This window comes from Camelus ferus, chromosome 2, assembly GCF_009834535.1.
Source record: "Camelus ferus isolate YT-003-E chromosome 2, BCGSAC_Cfer_1.0, whole genome shotgun sequence".
NCBI classification, from domain to species: domain Eukaryota; kingdom Metazoa; phylum Chordata; class Mammalia; order Artiodactyla; family Camelidae; genus Camelus; species Camelus ferus.
The window spans coordinates 58,443,834-58,464,933 of NC_045697.1; the positions used below are offsets into that span (position 1 = coordinate 58,443,834).

Consider the following 21,100-nt stretch of genomic DNA (forward strand, 5'->3'; position numbering starts at 1 on the left):
ATCTACCTACATATATATACTTGGACAATTGATAGAAATCTTATAAACTGAAAAGAAGGATTTAAAGTTAATCTTTAAGAGGATTAAAAAAAACACCCTGTGAATTTGCAATTTCCACACAAACATTGCCTGACAGTATCTGAACATATTTGGTTATAACTTAGAGAAAAATAATGCAAAATTTTGCTGTAGTCATTCATAGCTTTCAATTTATACACATCAAAGTCAATTCAATAATTCATTACCTTTAATTTTACATATTGTCTTAACATTGAAATAGGTATAATATTCACATAATTCATGTGTGGTACTTTAAGTATATTTATCAAGTAAAAGAATCAAGCAGTTTCTAATAATTTGAAATTTAATTTTGTAAGATTGAAAATAATCCCTACACACAAAACCACTAAATGATTATGTTAAATTTATTGTCAGAATGATGTAGTCATAAAATAATGTCTGGTTAAATAAATGGCACATCAAAATAATTTGCACATAGGAGCTTTCAAAACATAAATATTTGGATTTACTTTCCAATTTTTTTCTGTTATAAGCACTTCAGTTACTATTATGTATTAATCCATTATTACTTAGGGTCATTAGAATGTGTAAAGACATTTGGGTGATGTGATTCCTAAAAGCATAGTGTCAGTATTAAAGGTTCCATTTCATAATGAGTGATGACTTTGTGTGCATATTAAACTTTGGGTTTAAAAGAGATTAAACATCTTATTCTGGGATAAAACAGCTGCAGTGAAATAATTTGACCACACGCTTTTTCAAGTTTTTTGCATTTTCTTGAATGAACAGAAATCCAAGATTCTATAATAGTTCCATAAATCACCTCAAATGCAACCACAAAAGAAAATAAAACACAAACATTTAACCAATACTGCTAAATAAGAAAGGGTATTTCTTTACGGAACATTAATTGAAGAATTCTATTAAACTTCTCAATAGACGGCTAAATTGTGAAAATACAGCATTCATTCTATATCTGTGATGCAGTTATGTTTACCAAGACTGAACTAGTTCATTGCTGGTTTAAATAAAGCGTCCCAAATATATCAATTTTTATATGGACATCTGATGCACACTCTATAGTCAAGTAACACAGTTTTCAAAAACAGCAATGCATTAAGTACATTAAAAAGCAGCCATCACAGACATAGGGTGAAGCGATTTATTTTCATGTTATAGGTATTCTGTAGACAAATCCACAATGTTAAGAAAAAATAAAAGTAAATGCTTTTTAAAGGGCCATATGTGATGGGTGATTGCTGCTGCAGAGGCTGCCATGGTATGCTTGATGATTATGGTTGAGCGACTGATGCATTGAAACGTGTTTATTATTTCTGTTGTCAATGCATTAGGTACAGGTTGAAAACAGCCATAGTAAAATAAAGTGGATATGTTGCATGTGACATGTATTTGTACGATGGAATGTAGTAATGAAAATTAAAAGTTTATGAATTACTTAGCAAAAATAAATGCTTAATTTAAAAACAATTTAACTCACACAAACATTACATGAGACTTAACAACTATGTTATGTGACACAATAAAAGAATCAGACAACAAAAGCGTCTAATCTCTATTAACATATATTTGTATAAGTCAATTCATAGGTTCTTTAGTTTTGAAATTGTGAGATGAACTGTTTTTAATAACTACATCATCTATATGTGATGCAATAAAAGTGAACTAAAAAAAATTACATTTGATATGCAATGTTTAGCTTTACTCCCATACTTGTCTCTCTGTAGGGCTCTAAACGACAGCATGAAGAAAAGGAAAGAAAAAACAACAAGTAAGCTTACAGCGACAGTAGAAGAAACATGAGTAAAAAGCAAATTGATGATATGCAGAAAAAAGAGTCAAAGGAAATAATTCCACTGCCCCAAAATTCATGAGTCTGTGTTACATGGTTTATCATAATTAAAAATACTGAAATGTTAGTCAGAAAATTAGAAACCCCCTTATCACATGCTAATAAAGTCTTTAATAAGCATTTTCTCAGTTTGTAAATTTCAAATACACATTTATTTTTAAGTTAAAATTACCACACCAACCAAAGAGAGTAAAATCTTGAGGGTAAAGGCATGACTATTTCCACAAATATATTTCAATATTACATATTTGTGTGTGTATGTTAGGACATACTTGCTTCTAAGGAATGATATTTAACTTTAAAAAATTTCAGTAAGATTATAAATAAAATCTTTAGCTTATATACAGAGGAAAAAAACACAGTTTGAGCTTTTCATAATTGTGTTTTTTCTCTTATGTCTTATGTACAAAGGTTACTTCTCTCCCATTGTACCTATACAAATGCCTTTTATTATTTGTAAATAATACGGATCAATACTGTCATTTCTAAAGCTCATATTCAGAAGTTGTATAACTATGGAGAAAGAGAAAGGTTAAATCCAACCATTATTCTGTATCAAGAAAATGTGAAGGGGAAAACATACCACCATCAATTTCAGGTTTTCTTCTAGATTGTTGCACAGTCATACGCAATCAAACATTTTAAAACACTCCTAGCAAAATTATTTTTTTAAAAATCTCATTTTTAATCATATTTTAACTCATATTTTAATCAGATAAAAAAAAACTGCTTTTGCTGATTTTGTTTACAGTAAAGTTAAATCATCACAAAGTAAAAACCAGTGAAGTCACTGGGCTAGATCATTTCAAGAGATTCCAATCTGTTATAATTTAACCACTGGTTCAGAGATACTGTTTTTGTACTTTAAAAAACTGATTTGCTTCTCAGCAAAAGACCAACAATATTTCAAAATGCAGAGGAAATTTCTTTTAAAGTTTCAAAATCAGTTTTGAAATAAAGAGCCAAACTAGTATAGCAACAGATGGAACCTGTTTGTAGGCTTATTACGGCTCCTTCTGTAAATGATAACATTTGAAAGATAACTGATTCAACTCCTGTCTTTCAAGGTGAGGAAACTGCAGCCAAGAGAGGCTAAGCCTTATCTAACACCACTCTGCTAACAGTGGCAGAACTGGGATCAGAAAGGGAATCCTCTAGATACACTCAGTGCACTGCTCTCTCTCTCCGTCTCGTCACATCTGCCTTAGGCTTGGAAGCCGCAACAGAATATTTACTTACGCACTTTACACTACAACTTGGTGTCTTCGACATCCATACTGTACTTTTCAACTATATCCCGTCCTAAAGATACACATCTTTCTTTAAAGTTTTATAACTGAATTAAATTACTTTAAAATGTAAATTATCTTGTAAAAGCATGGCTTCTCTGTATTATATTTTGTTGACAGGTTAATCTATAATGAGACTTATCTTATAAAAACTGAATTCTCCAATACTGATGAGAAGATACTGGTCCAGAAATACTACTCATGAAGTTTTAAATATTTCCATAAAGAGAATCCAAATCCAACGTAACAAAAGCATATTATTCATCTTTATTCCTAACTCTATATGCATCAGTAACATTATAAATACATCTTTACATATTTTCAATAAAGGTATCACAAACAAAAATGGATACATTAAATCTGAATGCTTCTTTGCTTGGATGGCACTGGTACAGCAGAATTAAAGGATCAACAGAACAGAATCAAGTGGTAAGTTAACATAAACCACTCTAGTACATACCGAGCCACCTATATTTCATGTAAGATTTCACCTTGCCAGTAAGAATATAAGTGCATTCATCTGAAAGCATAAGATTAGTAGCAATATGACAATCACCAAGTTTTATTTTCGGTCAGTGTTTTAAAAAAAAGAACTATTTTAAGCACTACCACAGTTTAACATCTTAAAAAATTTGACAACATAAAATAGTTGAACGATTCCATTTCTGACTCTGAAAACCAATAATAAAATTATTTACTTTTGTTTTTAAGAAAAGTCAGAAGAATTTATTTAATTTCCTGGCATAAACAACACATCCATTCAGAAGAATCCTTTGTGTATTTACTGATAACCTTAATAGCAATATTTAGTAAGAGGCCCCACAGGAATCGAACTTTGGACCTGTATGGCATGATTTTAAATCTTGTCCTGAGAATTTCACTTTGATAGTGTTTATAATAGTGTCCATCCTTAGAAAATCCCCTAATTTAGGATATCAGTAATAAAAGAAGACAAGAAGGCAGGTACCAAATAAGGGAAAATGTATAGATTACTAATTGCTAGTTTTTTATTATATAAGACATTAGAAATTCTATGTGAATAATCAAAAAAAGCTAAACAAAACGTGATCTAAATTTCTTACTTATTTTAAAACAATTCCTAACAACTCTTTGCGTAAGGTGAACAATGTAGAATAGATTTAATTTGCAGATATGATGTAAATCTCCATGTAACATCATTCAAAACTTATTAGTATGTCAGCACACTTTAACATGTTTCTAATGACACAATTATCTGTCACTTAGCCTAATGAAAATAAAGGGAAAAAAACCCAAACAAGTCTCTATAAGGTCTGCAAAATTGTTCTGCCAAACCACATTTGGTGCGTTGTGTAATATACACATCATTAAGTGCTACAATGAAATGACAGACCATGTAAAGGGGAATAACCATGAAGAAGCTCTCGCCTCCTGATAGCACTGAGGTTGAACTTCTAGGGAAATGGAGGACTAAAAGAAGTCAGATGAACTGCTTTCAAGTATTTAAAGGATTGCCACTGAGAGCAGAAAAATGCTTTGCTTATCTTTGTTCTAGAAGGCAAACTTAAGCATCATGGCCAGAGGCAAATTTTGGCTCAATGGAAAGAAAAAACACATAACAAATGGAGCATTTCAGCAACTGAACATATGAAATCCTGAGATAGGAAGGGGGTCTTGTTAGAGGAAATACTTGAGCAAGGTTGACAGAATGCCAGCAATGTACCAAGGAGGATTCAATGAGCTCTATTCCTCCTTTTGATTCTAAGTCTGTGAATCTTAGGTGTAAGCCTTAAGAAACTTGTTAAAATTGACAGCTTTGCTTAATTATTTAATCCCATTGACAAACAACTTGACTTGATTCCTGAAGTCAATTCTGAACTACCCACTTCGGTATTTTTGAAATAATTTAAAATCATCCTTCATATTTGGCAAGGCGTTACCAGGAAACTCAAATGGTTTTAGACACCCAATGGTCATGTTGCAACAAAAACATGCTTTTCTGGGATAAGCATTCACATCAAGTTTTTCACACTCATGCCACTAATCGTTTACCTCTGAAGGAAACACACACACACACACACACACACACACACACACACACACCACAAAGATCCCCAAAGAGGATAACAGAAATTTCATTCAAAGTTGCCTGGGAAAGTTAAATACTGCTAATCTCTCACATCTACCTTGAAGGAACCATTGAAGTCTGTGTGTTAGAGTGAATTTTCTTTCAAATATAATTTTAAATAGGTGGATCACTCACTAAAATGTTTCTATTATGAAACTTCCACTTGAATAATTTTTTTCCTGTGGACACTTCACTTATAATATGAATATTTTAAACTTCTTGTGCCCCTAATAAATTTTTATCTTAGAAAAGGTAAAACTAGGTCCAAATGCTTAGACTGAATGTGATTTTAGAGAGATGTATGCTTATTTGTTTGAGATACAATTACATCTTTAAATCATTCAAAGTTGGAGGTTATACAGAAGAACCATATTCAAAACCCTTGTTTTTTTTAGCATGTAGCCACAGTAGGAAGAGCATTTCTTGGCCTTCCTGAGCTAGTTCACACAGACAATATCAACCTAGGATACAGCCCGATCTCACTGTTCTTTTCTCTATGGCTTATTTCAATGTAATTTTCCATGGAGTTGATCTAAATGCTTTCATTAGTAATGATGCTTTGTGCCTAGAGAGTGCTTGATGGTATAACAGAGTAAGATTATTTTCTTGATCCTATAGCATTAAGACTATTGAATCAAGTCTTCCTTTATCTTACTTACCTTAGGCAAATATCTCATATCTCAAAATGAATACATAGATATTTAATATAGAAATCAATCAACAAGAAAACTACTGACAAACCACAATACATTTTAAAACATTACAGAGAAACAAACACATATTGATGAATCAAGCATTTGTTTATCAGAAGGAAGGAATCCATTTCTTACTAAGGAAAATGGAAAATAAAAGCACCAAGGGGGATGGAAGGTGAAAACAGTCTGTGTGTCTGCTTCCAAAAGGAAGAAGAGGCAGGAGGTAAGAAAGAAAAATAGAATGTGGCCATAAAAGCTACATAAATGGGACTCTCACTTGAAAAAATTAAGATAAACTCCAGCACACCTTGTGCGTTGTACATGCTGACAGAAGGGTTGTTACAGACCGCCGGTTCCCCAAGCAATGTATTATAGGGATTGTTAGTACCATGCGGACGAAGCAGAGCATTGCTTATAAGATGATTAGCCATGGCTCCTGGAGCAGCCCCATAGAAAGACAGAGAAAAAAAAAAGGTCAATCAGGCAAATGTGTTTGAAGAAAAGAAAGGAAACATTTAGAATGACAACAGTTGACACAGTCCTGATTACAGGCAGGCAGCTAATTAGACTCAAAAATATATGCTACTAAAGCACACGTTTCCAACAATGCACATATCTGAGTCAATGGGAAAGAAAGAGAATGATTTACAATGTTGATTAAGCCACATTTAGGGTGTTCTCTTTCCCAGAGTGTAAGCAAGAATATATTCCCATGCTTGCTAAAAATGAAAATAAAAAAAAAAAAGCAAGATACAGTCTCCCATACAAACAAAACACAAAGCACAAAACAAAAGCTGAAAAAAAAGTTTAAAACACAAAAAGAAAAGCTAAGATTAAACAAAACATTCCCTCAATTACAGAAACCATTGGGTTGTTTTCAATTAAAACAATAAAAGGCAACATTTATGATAAAACACTCATTTGGAGAGCAGTTGTTGACACAACAGAAGATTTTGACATTTCTTAAAATTCTATGAAGGGAAATTTTTAAAATTGAAATGAAATAAAATATAATCACTCTTATTAGTACACCATAGTAAGCATACTAATTAGGTGAACTTACAAGGCTGATAAAATAATCATGGGGATATTACCTTTAAATATTTTAAGTAAAATATTAACTTCATGGTATCAAGCAATATATATAATTCCATTTTCCATTTTCCAACTGGCTGTTTGAACTTTGGCATAGCAAAGGAACAAAATTTAACTCTTTCATCTCCTTATGAACAGATATATTTAGTGTCTAACATACTATCAGTATGCATTACAATCTCCCACCCTCCAAAGCCATTTAATAAAAAAAAAAAACCCCGAAACATTTAGAAAAACAGCTCTATTAAATATAACTAGGCATTGTATGGAAATGATAGACAGAATGTGAATTTCTGTTAGATAATAAAGAAAAGAAAAATGACTGCAGAAAGGAAAACACAAACTGTATAGGGATAGACTGAAATAGCAGGTAATGTTAATTTAAATATATATATTAGAGAATGAAAATATAACATATATAACAGGAGAAAATATTTGCAGAAAAATTTATAAATTTTTGCAATTAAACAAAGGACTAATATTTTGGATATTTGGGACTTTGGAGAACTCGCAAAAGTCAACAGTAAAAAAGAGACAATCAACAACAAACAAAACGATTAGAAAAAACAATTAGAAAATGGGCCAAAGGTATAAACAGACATTTCATGGAAGAGGGTATACACGTGGCAAATAAGCTCATGAAAAGAACTATTATTAGCCATGAAGGAAATACAGATTAAAACCGTAGTGAGATATTATTACACACTTAAAATAAAAATTATGATGACATGAAATGCTGGCATGGATGAAGAGAAACAAAATCACTCATACTTTGCTGTTAGAAATATGAAATGGTACAGCTACTCTGAAAAACACTTCGCCCGTTTCTTATAAAACTAAGTGTGCAATTACCATACCACCCAGCAACTGTACTTTTGGACATTTATCCCAGAGAACTGGAAATTTATGATCACACAAAAGCCTATACATGAATGTTCAAGGCAGCTTTGTTTATAATAGCCCCTAATGAGAAAAAGCACAGATGTCTTTCAACTGGTGGATGGTTAAATAGCCTGTGGCACATCCATACTATGGAATACTACTCAGCAATAAAAAGGAACAACTATCAATACACATAATAACCTGGATGAATTTCTAGAGAATTATACTGAGTAAAAGAGACAATTCAAAAGGTTATATACTGAATGATTCCATATATATATATATAAAACATTCTTGAAATGACAGAATTACGGGAATGGAGAACAGATCAGTGGTTGCCAGGGTTTAAAAATGCAAAGAGGAGGGGAGTGGGATGGTCATAAAAGGGTAACATGAGGCATCCTGTGATGAAACTACTCTTATCTTGTCTATGGTGCTGTATACACAAACCTGCTCTTGTGATAGAGTTGTACTGAACTAAACACACACACACATAAACACAAACAAACACAAATACAATTAAATATAAATAAAATTGAAGATACGAACAAAGTTAGTGGGTTGTATCAAGTCAATATTCTGGCTGTGACACTGTAGTGAAGTTTTACAAGATATTATTGAGGGAAATGGGGTAAAAGGTACATGATTTCATACAATTGCAAGTGAAGCTACAATTATTTCAAAGTAACAAGTAATTTATATTGAATGAGTAAAGCAGAAACATTTAGTGACTCATAGAAATGTTAAAAAAAATGAAAAGGGAAAACTTTGCCATGGCAATTTAAATTTTTTCTTAATCATGGCTCTAAATTAAGTGTCATAAATATTTTAACCTCAAACTTGGGAACCTGAACGCTTGTTTAAAGGACAATAAAGCTTGTCAGATCTCTAGAGCTAGAATGTTTCAGTTCTTTCAGGAAATATGCCATATATGTTTTCATCCTACACATTCTGCAAAGAACTAGCATAGAGCCATCACAGAAGTTTTCACTTACTATGTGATCAATGAATATTTGCTGAAATTGTACATCATATATATTTAAACGTCTTTACATGGTGACATGACTGAACTTGAATTTATCATATAAATGGGTATATGAGGATATTATTTCCCACTGATGAATTAAATATATAGTACATTAGTAACAAAAGCTAGAAAGAGTTCGCTATAGTGCCTTTCAGATAAGAAACAAACACTGTAAATCTTAAATATGGATATTGTTGTTATAGAACATCTTTAAGATTAATTGTTTGAGACAGGACTTGGTTGGCACAACATTTTTAAAAAGCAAAACACCTGTAAATCATACTCGCTACCTACTAGTTGTTACTGTAGCCTTTTTTCAAGTAAAAAAGGGAAGCTGGTCTTCTAATACAAGTAATTCCTTTCTAAAGTTACTGTAAATAAGTATTTAAGTAGAAAATGAAAGGTGTAAGCAACTTAAAATGAACTGGGGTAAAACCTTAAAAATATAAAATTGCTCAAACTCTTTACACTCCCTCGCAGACCAAGTAAGGATAAGATCTTTATGGCTGGGACTTATAACTGTATCTCCATACACTTTTCTTCATTTCTACACATTATTTAATTTAAACTAATTGGAAAACAAACAGCAGGCTGGGAAGATGGCAAACCACATTCTTCCTTGCTTCATATAGCTTATCAAAGAAAATATTCTTTTGTTTTTTTCCTATGCTGATGTAGAAGAAGATGGTCTGCTTACAAGTTCTCATCAAAAGAAAAAAATATATAACTAGCTATGGTGATGAATGTTAACTAGACTCATTGTGGTGACCATTTCACAATATATACAAATACTGAGTTATGCTATGTACCCAAAACTAACATAATGTTATACGTCAATTTATCTCAATTTAAAAAATAAATGATAAAATAATTTAACTTAAAAAATGACCTATACTTTAGCATAAGGAAACAATTGAGTTGGGAAGAATCAAGCGTAAGCAAGAAGCAGGTGATTCAATATTTTGGTTTCTGCTTAGCATTTAGGTTATTAAAAAGCAAATAATATAAGAACAAAAAAAAGTTTAATCATACAAAAATGGAGTTCCACAATGGAATTCTAATGAAGCTTTCCAAATTTGTATAATCTATGTGGTTATACTTTCCTAACATAAAGTTCCTTTTCAGTTTTTCTTAGTGTTTTTCTAATTTTTGAATGCACTTTAAAGCCCTTTAATCAGTGAAACCTACTAATGTAGGAAGACAGAGTTTTAAAGTTCACTTATTTATCATCAATTTCTGCTAGGCTGGAAAGGCCAGCAACAATAGAAATGGATTAGGTTATGGCTGTATTATGACACAATATTGGTGAAATGGAACAACATTCACTCTCTGCCATGTGGCTCTGGTAAGTTGCTTCCTCAGATCGCATGCAATCCAGAATCAGCCATTTGTATCAGAATTAGTGCGGCTGTACTAATAATACACAGTTGTAATGAGTGACCTGATTGGAGAACCACCTGCTGTTACACCTAAAAACATATAAACCTAAAATTGTTTAAACATAACAATAAAACCAATTTCCTCTTTATCTTTGGTATTGAGGATGATTTTTCATGACAGAAAAAGAATCACTATTTAAATTAAGTTGCTTTCTTACTATCATTCACTTTTATTCCTCCTGCACCATTTGAAACCAATGTAACTAGCAACACTGAAACTAACTTTAGTCCTAAAAGTGGAGATTTATAACACAGGTGAGGGCCCAGTAACAGGAACTACAGAATAGGATGTAGAGTTTGCTGATTAATATTTTGCCAAGAGTATAAGGTTATGAATAAGCTCTATGGGTTTGCCGGTTTGAAAGAATGAAGGAGATGTCTGAATAATCGAACAATTATCCCTCCTTTGATTCACTTAGTGTAAAAAGTTAATACTTTTTCATGGACAGTCATGGCTTGGCGTGACCCCAAGAGGCCATTTTTCCTGTCGCCATCCCAAACAAGTGCAATTTTCCTAGAAGGTGTTACCTACAGTATCCACTCACATTTAGGCATTTCAGTTATACTTCTGAAAGATAGCAATGACTGTGCTTAAAAAAAACCTCAATTGTTGCCAATGCCTAGATTTCTTACCTAAAACCTGCAAAGAACCTGTCCTCCTTCACCTTTTAATTGCACACTTTTGTCTTTTCCCTGTAGCTGCACTGCATTTCACTTGTCGTTTGCCCAGGTCTATTCTGTTTGCTTCTGGTTGTCTCTCCAATTTACTCGGGTCACTTTGAATTCTGATACGATTTTCCAAGGTTCTGTCCATCCTGTCTCTTCCTCTTCCCTCCAACTAACTTCTGATTTGTTAAGTTCCCTTCTAATAGCTGTGAAATTGCTGAAGACTTTCAGAAGATCAGTGTTTACAGACCATCTGTCACAGCTTTTCAGCTGAATAGTTAAGCTTACTGGTTAGTCAGTTTGAAGACACAAATAAGTTGACGTTGGTGGGTAAGTAGAAGGGGAAGATAGTTACAGTGCAATGTATGTGAAAAGAACATTTATGTACCAATGTCACTGGGATGTAAACCCCAGGAAAACAGGGAATACATAGGATTTTTTCACTGTTCTATACCACATGTCTAGAACAGTTCTTAGAGCTCAATAATTATTTGCTTAATTAATAAAAAATTTGTGTGACATCTACAGCATTTTGAAAGTATGAAAACTAAAACCAAGTTATTTTATCGATTATGAGCAGTTTTATAATTTGAGTAAATTTTTAAAGAGTGCCATTTGTCTAATACCTAACGTGATTTACTTTCTTTTAACACTATGCCAGGGACCATAACACTGAAACTTTTAAAGCAAAGATAAATACTCATATAACTATTTGGAAATACAAAATGCTACCTGAATACTAGCTGCAGATAATAAATTAGAGGGGAAAAAAACAACACAACCTGCCATGACTCAAAATAAAAAACTCAAATAGGGTAAAAAAGCTCAAGATGGCTAGGTAAAAATAGCTGTTCTCTAATTCCCTGACTCTCAAAATCCTGGCTACAGTCTAGTCAACCTGCTTACTTGCTATCAGAAACAAGGGTTAGCTCTTTAAAAAAAGCATGGAAAAAGAATTAACATTGAATTTCAGCATATGTGAATCATCAACAAGGCTGTCAACAGAGGACCAAGAACAAAATCTTTATTTCTGGCGAAAGCGTGATAGAAAACAAACAGAATTTTCATATTACATACTGAAAAACTTAGGGAAGTTTTTCTGACAAATTTTTGTAAATCAGACTTTTAAGCTACTGAAAAAGATTAAGTATAAAATCAAAGAGAGAGTCATTTTAAAAAGAGGGTTTTTTTCTCTTTTTTTAACCTTACATCTGAAGATTGAGGTTGATATAAATTTGTGAATGAATGAAATTTGAATGGAATAATGAGTATACTCTTTTCAAACATATAGTTTTACCACAAAACTGTTACATTTCTTTCATTTTGAAAATCAAACAGGTGTTTATGACTATTGGGACTCCCTGAATGACAGCATTGCCCAGGCCAGTTCAGTGTGATACATGTGACTGAGGACTGAAAATCTACGGCAGATCTGTGTGCTTTGAAATTGTGAAGAACAGATTTGAAAAAGATGAGAGCTGGATCTCACTTGAATCTATATTATATCATTCAGAAACTTAATTCAAACACCATTTCTTCTTGACAGCAGGCTAACAAAAGTATACGGAAAAGCTCTTAAAATAAACTGAAATGTCATGCTGCTTTGCCCCACACTTCATTTTTTAAAAAATGTACTTACATTCTTATTTGATCATATTGAACGGGTGATGTTTTATAATTCAAGATCTAATGGTGATCTAATGAAACAACTGAATACAAGCATACTTTAACAGTCATGTGCCAATACACCTCAATTTTCAAATTCTAATGTATAAATATATGGAATGGTAAGTGTTCTGTTTATTTTATTTCAAAAAAGAGTTCTACCCAGATGATTCTTTCTTCCTTAATGTGCCTCATCCTCCATTCGATTCCCTCATCGTTCTCTCTCCCTTGGTTTGACATATTTTTCTTTTATGAAGTCATTTCCACTATATATGTTGGCTGATGTATGCAAGTCAGAGTTATATACAAAGCAGAGTTACAACTGAGTGATGCCTTTGTGCTTCTGCCTTCAGACATTAATTTTGGCCCCAAATGGAGAGTTCATTTTGTACAAGTAAAAATACTTTCATGTACGATGGTATTTTCTATAGAATTAGAATACTAACTTCAGTATAAGGCAAGGAGTCTTTCACAGGAGATGGTGTCTATGAAACTGTGGAACCCTTAAAATTGTGTGTAAAATGCTTTAGGTCTATGTGCGCTCAGTTGTGCACAAACACAGACACACAGACACACACAGACACACACACCCCCCTTCATTTCTTTCTGGTGAAAGGATTCTGTGGCTTTTATTTCTTTTTCAAAGAGTTAAGAAAAGTGGTATAAAGGAAAAAGATGTATCTCTTTCTTTAGTAAGTAATTATAATATAAATAAGAAAAGAGGAAAAAGTGAATCAAAAGTAGCCAAAATATCTTAGATATGTAAGTATCACCTAATCAATTGCAATATAACACAATGGAGGAAGGCTATAGCTCAGAATTTACAACGAAATAAGATTCTAAAATTGTCTACCATCATCACTCAATACATAAAGAAACACAGGTCCAGAGACACTCATAATTTATTCAATGTCACACATGGCTTTGGTAGTTTTACTTAAACACATTTAAATCAGTGATTCTCAAACATATTTTTAATCATCTTCCAAAAATATGTTTAAGCAAAATTTTACTAGAGGCTTAATAGAAGTGTATTACTTTTTCTCATATGCTTTTCTGTAATGCCCAATTATTTTATTTTCATATTCATGTGTTAATTTACATAATATAAATAAAGAAAAATAAAAGTAAATAGAGAAAAGAGACTTCTAGAACTATGGAGAACTGATTCAATAGGTATTTTCTATTTTAAATATTTTGTTTCCTATTTTTTGCTTTTCTGTGTAACAAAACAATTTCAACACACACGCAATCTACAGAGGGTGTAAGCAATGATTAGCTCAATTTAAAGGGCTACTTTATAAAACAGAGACAGCCATATTAATCAGGACCAAGTTGTTTATAATAAAAAATAAAACTAAAAAAACTGCATGCTATCCTTAAAAGTTGTATGAAACAAATTTTAAAGCCACAGAAACCATACTTTTATATTTTTACTGCTTTTATCCACACAATTAATGAAATTACAAAGTGTTAAAGACAAAATGTTTTATTGAAAGCCAAGAGCTCTTTCATCATTTTTTCTAAAGTCATAAATTGAAGAGCTGACATCTTGATTTATCACACTGTGCACTTTTAATAGCCAACAAGTTTGCTATTAAATTTTAATCAACCTGCCTATTAAATTTCTTTCAAATGGTTCAGAGATACTTTAGCTTCTTTTAATAGCTAATTCATTCACTGGGAATATATTAATATGGGTTTCAATGACAACTTTTCTCCAGAGTACAGACTGCATTATTGTTAGCTCAGTATAAAACAAAGTATTCTGGATGCAGAGGTATTGCCTGTATTTTAATATATAAATTCAGAGCTTTAGAATTGGGAACCCTAGAAATTACCTATTCTAGTCTCTCTTATTTTGCACTAATTAGCTTTATACGTGTCTTCTTGCCCAGATACATGAGTTTTTCTACAATCAATACTTATAAGTCAGATTACTGGGTATTATGTTGTCCACGTTTTCAATTTACAATATATTGCCAAAATGCTATCAGATGTGTTTGTATCAATTCACACTTCCACAAACTGTATATTTCTTAAATTCTCGCTAGGGCTTGGTATTGTCAGACTGATTTTGCCAATTTGACTGAGTATGAAAAATCTCTTATTACTGTTACACTTTGCATTTTCCTGACTACCAGAGAGATGGTGTAACTTTTCGTTTGTTTATTGGCTGTAAGGGTTCCCCATTCTGTGAATTGCCTGTTCCTATCTTTTGCCCAGATACATTTTAGGTTACTGAATTTTATTTATTGATTTGTAGACATTCTTTGTACAATGTAGTCACTAACATTTTGTTACACGTGTTGTTTTACTTCCTTCCAGTAGCTCACCTGTTTTGAGTACTGTTTAAATTTTGAGATAAGAATCTTTTCTGTAGTTTTCTTACAGTTTATGATCTTTCTTATTTTGTTATTTTGTTTTTTAAGAATCCCTTCTTTAGCCTAAAATCTAAGATATATCTTCTTCTAAGCTTTAAAGTATTTTATATATACATACACACACAACACATATTTTTTTTTTTTTGCCATGAAATGCAACACAACCCAGTTGCATTGCGTATGAAGAAACTGATGCCATTAGATATTCACTGTTATTTTTTTCCATAATTACAGAGCTGCTCAGAGATCTTTGGTTTTCTGACTGTGGATTGCAACTCAGAATTCTCGATGAATCTTTGCTTCACAATATAGGAAGTGGCTGGTCTACAGTGGAAATGATGAACTATACTACTCAGTCATTCATCTGGAAAACTCATCTTTTGTGTTCAAAGGCATGTATTTCTGTGTGCTTTTAACTTGGGCATTTTAAATACAATGGTATAGTATTCAAAACAAAGAATACTGAGCCTAAAGATAATGGGCCATGCACTTAACCACAGGATAAATGGAAGTAAACCACAGTTCTTTTCAGTAAGAATTAGTATGTAGTACGTGGTATGTAGGCATTCCCATAGCTGTATTTATTTGTAAATCACACACTAGTTTGCATTTTTGCTGAATAAAAGAAACCTCAGAACAAATAAATTATAATAACTATTTAAAAATATAAAATATTTTACCAATTTGAAGAAAATAAAACTTTCTGCATAATTCTCTGCTCTGTATTGGTGTATTTTCTTATATCGTGCAAATTATATGAGCTCACATGCAGAAAGTCTATCCTGGCTTAAACCAGAATTTTAAATTCGAAACTTTATTTGAAAAAAGTATGCCTGAGAAAAGTAGGTATGAATTAAAACAAGGTATCTATGAATAAAAAGTCTTGATGATGCTGTTCAGAGAAGGCTTATTTTGTCATATAATCATAATCAGCTCTGCTCTGTTGAGACTGAGGTTGTTTCAGGAAACATACTGTTTCTATTTTTCTACATCAAGACTAATTCTCTTCCTTCAATCTGTATATCATCCTAAATCCTTCTTAATTCTCCAGTGATTTTCTGAGGTTGTAAATTACTTTCTATGAATGTGGTGGTAACTTGTCCTAGTTTTTGAAGCACCCACACTCCTTAATAATAAATTATGAGGAAAACCTATTATGGAGATCATAGGAGGGTATCACATAAACACTTACTTTTACATGGTGTGCAGTATGTAAGGTTGAACTATGCAAGTGCAAGCCTCCAGCAGGGGCTGTTTTACTTGGATACTACACAATTACCAGTGAGGGCAACTTAAGTATCCTTTTTTCCTAATAGGGCCACTTTCACTTTCAAGATACAACATACAGGTTAATATAATCTATTTCTTAGAAAAAAATAATTTCAAAAAGTGATTTCTCTGTAAGTCAACTTTGTATATTATATACTGTATTTATATCATCACAACCTTTATGTTTATAATACAGTAGGAATATTTTTCCAAGTGAGAGGTACAATCTGGTTTTGCTTGTTTCTAAATTTTGAATATAAGACATTTCATAGTTTTTATTAAAACTGGAAGTGGCATATAAAAGTTATAAGTTTAATTTATAATATTATCACTACCTATCTGAAGTCAACTCAAATAGATTTCCTACTTGTTCGAGGCATTATTACATTGTCCGGAGAGAGGACAGTTTCAAGGAATATGAAATTCAGGAGCACAAAGATTTTGGAAAGTTGTATCTTTGGTTCTATTACTAAATGATTACAGGCAAAAACTATGTACCTGATTTTTTAACACAATCTTTGCTCTGACCAAAATGTTCATCCTTTTACTAAAATACAAAAAATGGAAAATTCAAGATAAAAGTATCTAATAAAACATCTTGAGTTTTTTGGTATTTGGGAACTTCCAGGAGAGAAGAAGGATTATAAAATTCTTGCAACTTAAGTCCCACAATTGGACAGTTATGTATAGTATATTCAGCCTATTCCATAATGAATAGCTTTGTAAAAGAAATGTAACTGGTCAATTTATCTCCCCATATATTCAGAATATTCTAAAGCTTTCCTTTCCCTAAATGAATAGGATGGATCCACACTAAAGAACTATACTTTGAAGAAAATAAAGTAGAAAGAAATGAACAGCACATCAAGGAAATTAAGAAATAAAGATGTGAATAATTGTGCTTTAAGAATATCTTATTTCCATATAAGGTGATAAAAATCACTCTGAAATACATTCTTGGAAAATATCTTAATTCTAATCTTCAGCAAGCTTCATGAAAAACTATCATCATAAGAAAAGAGTGAACATTTTTATTACTGTAAGTAGGGCTTTTTGATCAGAAAGATCTTGTTCGGAATCTAGATTTCATCTTTATTAGCCATATGATTTTGGACAAGCTACCAAGAAACCCAGGTTCTTCATGGACATAAGATAATGGATAACAAATAACGAGCAGTGTAAAATAGGTAAATGACAGCCATACACACTAAAGCAGACATCGCAAACTGATCAAGATTATAAAGAGGCATATTGTCCTATCAGAGAAAAGAATACCAGTCATTTCTGAAGATAAGCTGGAGTATCCACATTTAGTTCTCAAAAAAAGATGCTGTTTAGAATTACATCCTCAGCAACCTATACAAAGCAAAAGTAATATTCCAAAACTAACTGGAAATGTTCTATAGCACTATATTTAGAAGTTATCAAAGTATCTCACTATGGTTTGTTTGATTTTTAATAAAGAGGTAAGAGATACAGTTAACTATATACAAGGCAATAAGGGCAATAGAATAATAAACCATAAAAGTGAGGAACCTACTCTACATAAATAGCCCTCTTTGTGAAGGGATCTTTGAAAGCTATAATAATAGTAATAAATTAAAAGAATGTTTACTATTGTATAGTTGGCTGTCAGAGGTTGAATGGTTTGAAGAATTCGTAACAGAGACAAAGTTAAAAGCAAAACATAAAAAGGTCTTACTAGGGCAAGCATTTTAAGTTTTTTTTTCAGTTCTTGCTAATAACTTATAGTAAGAACATTTGCCCCTGACTGACTAGAAATCAATGTTTAATATATTTCATTTTGCAAGAAGAGTTCATTCTGAAAATTATTTGGTCTCCTTGAGTTGGGAATCAGGACATTAATAGCAGTGTTTAATTATCTATTTGATGCAGCATTTCACTTTTAAAATCTGTACATATTTTGCTTTTGTGTATTAAACTGATTTTCCTAAAACAGAGGAGTTCCTTATTTTATTGTACATTTTCTGATTATGTCTTTATTGAGGACACATCAAAGGAAAGAAATTAACACAGAAAATACTGTTGCCTCATTTACAATCAAGAATATAAAGAACACAAAGGTGAATCTCAAATGCAAAACATGTCCATGCCATAGGCTACTTCTTGTATTTGCACTCATATCATTGCAATATTTGTTCATAACAAAAAGTAATTTGTTACACAGGCTACCCTAATTTGTTAGTCATGCAACTATTCTTAGGCATATCATTAACTGTTTCTAAAATTCCACAAATAGATGTCAGATTATATCAGGATCTGGTTTCTATTTACAACCAATGATTTTATAATCATTCAAAACGGCAAGGTTTTGGGGGAGATATGATATATTTTATGCATATAAGTCAAATTATATTTACTGGCATTAATAAGGTGGAGTGAATGAGTAGCTTTAATTCACAGAATCATTAACTGCAGTGAAACACCACTTACACTTTTTCATTTGTATTTTTCCTTACAAACATAAAATCAAACTATGTTTAGTAGCCTGAATATCAATGAGATGGCAGGTGATTTACTGTGAAGTTTCTTCTGCCCCAGTGACCATCCTCCTGGGAAAGACAATACAGGCTCTGGGAAGACATGAGTTTAAAAAGGGAATGAAGGGATCACATCCCTATTCTGCTACACAGCGGGGTGTTCAGCACGGTTGTCTGAATTGAACTAGTGCTCGCTATGCTTCTGAAGTGGTAGGATGGGGCTTGGAGGAAAGGAAGCCAGTGTCTGCTTATATTGTTCTCTCAGGTAAGGAGAAGAAGTATTTTACTTTTATTTCTTCAATGCTGAAGTATAGTTATAAATCAAAAGTGGAAGTACAACTAGGCAGATGTAATTTGCATTTAATTTCTAATTTAAAAGAGACAATTCAAGTCTTATTAGTTTATTTCTTTTTGTTAGCCTCAAGGGGAACATCATCTTAGGTAAATTATTATTTCTTTTGACATTCAGGTAACCACATCATTCCTCCCACCTATTAGTAGAAAATAAAAAAGGAAAGGAAATCTTCAGTAATGAAAGATGAATCTTAATATCTGATTACTTGAAATCACTGCCAAGGACCAGTTTTCATTTGTTAGAAAATATAAGTGAACTTCTTAATAAAATAATAATAATAATAATAATAATAATAATAATAGTACTTATTATATTCCTGTCACTGTTGTAAGCAATTAACATATACTAACTCAGCCCACTCAAGGCCCCTCTGAAGTGGGTACTATTTACATCTCTATTGCACAGACACTGAGAAGTTGAGCAATTTACCAAACTCCATTCACAAAACTGCTAGGCAAAACTGCAACAAGTAACTCGACTATTTGCAAACGTCTATTTGATGGCACTTTTCTCCTTTGTATCAACAACGCTGCTAACAGTTGAGGTCAACTTTCAGTAGACAGTTGTGCCACTGAGAACTAAAATTTACCCTTAAAAATTATGACAAGGTTGCCATAGGTCATCATAATTTTGCTAATTATTTAAATTTACTGAGAATGCATGTGTAGATTAACATAAATCTGAACCTTGAAAGGAGAATTTGTCAGTATTAACAAATAAGTGCTACACACCTACAAATCAGACATTATTCTGTCATGTAACACTTAAATTGGGCTTAAATATATATAGCTTTGCAGATCAATTCTCCATGTGTAAAAATCTCTATTGCATTAATTTGTGTGGGAGGTTGATGAGAAGGAGGACTGGAGGCAGGGGTAAATAAAAACTCACAATGCTAGCCAAGTTATAGTTTCAGAAGGAGAAGTGCCTTTTTGCCAGTTCTGCCACTCAGATGGGGCACATTTTTGCAATGCACAGCTTGGGGTGGGGGGGGGGGGGCATCTTTTTGCAATTCATACAACAATACCATATTTGTAGAAGCTACCTAGCAAAATCTGATTTTAAACTGAAATTTCTGATGTCAGTTCTATTTATCAAATTCAAAAAAATGGGAAATGCAATTACATTATTCATGATGATAAAGTCTAATAAAATTTAATTACAGAAAGTATCCCAATTTCTATATAAATCTGCAAACAGAGTGGAAATGTGTGTAACAATGAACTGAACCACCAGAGAAATGTCTCCCCAAATGCTTCATTTTGGGATCAAACTCAAGTTTTACAGGTATCGTTAATCTAAATGATTCAGAATGTGGTTTAGCCAGCAGGGATTATGGGTAGGAGATACAGGTGGGAAAGATTACTATAGCTATGAATTGTTTCTACTATCACTAGGAAGTTGAAGCTACTAGAAATTTGGATTAGATTTCCAGTGGCCTGGGAGGAGCTTGGGGATTGAGGACTGACATCAAGGTATGTGCAAACAGTGTATATTTAAATAAACAAATCTTTCTGTGGCGTTTGTGAAACTTGGGTTTGAATTAGAGTTAACTTTCCTTGAAACCCTCTGTAATGAACCATCACCTTAAGGCTCTCAAAAACCTCCTACCTGTGTATACAGTGGCACAGGTGAAGTAAACTTGATGGTTGGTAGTCCTGGGGTTATGGGTATTGGCTCCAAAGAACTCTGGATTTGCATAGGTGTGTAGCATTGGAGCAAGCAAGTCAACAGAAGAAAAATATTTTCAAATGTACAGGGAACACTTGGAAACATCTTCATAACTATAGATATTCAAAGGACAAATGTAATAAAAGGTTTTAAAGAGATGAGGT

At 32.4% G+C, this 21,100-nt stretch overlaps 1 protein-coding gene across 11 annotated transcripts in view; it reads right to left on the reverse strand.

Annotated features, from left to right (window-relative positions):
• Window positions 1-21,100, reverse strand: part of ADGRL3 (adhesion G protein-coupled receptor L3) — a 560,304-nt gene that overhangs the window by 100,290 nt on the left and 438,914 nt on the right. For 2 of the 11 annotated variants that reach the window (XM_032459445.1, XM_032459455.1), the window contains one exon: window positions 6,290-6,418. The exons of 8 other annotated variants lie outside the window; for them this stretch is intronic. In XM_032459445.1, coding sequence (XP_032315336.1) covers window positions 6,290-6,418 — 129 coding nt within the window. Of the gene's footprint in view, window positions 1-1,718; window positions 1,771-6,289; window positions 6,419-21,100 lie in introns of all 11 variants that reach the window. One more of the 11 variants, XM_032459468.1, reaches the window with a different exon arrangement.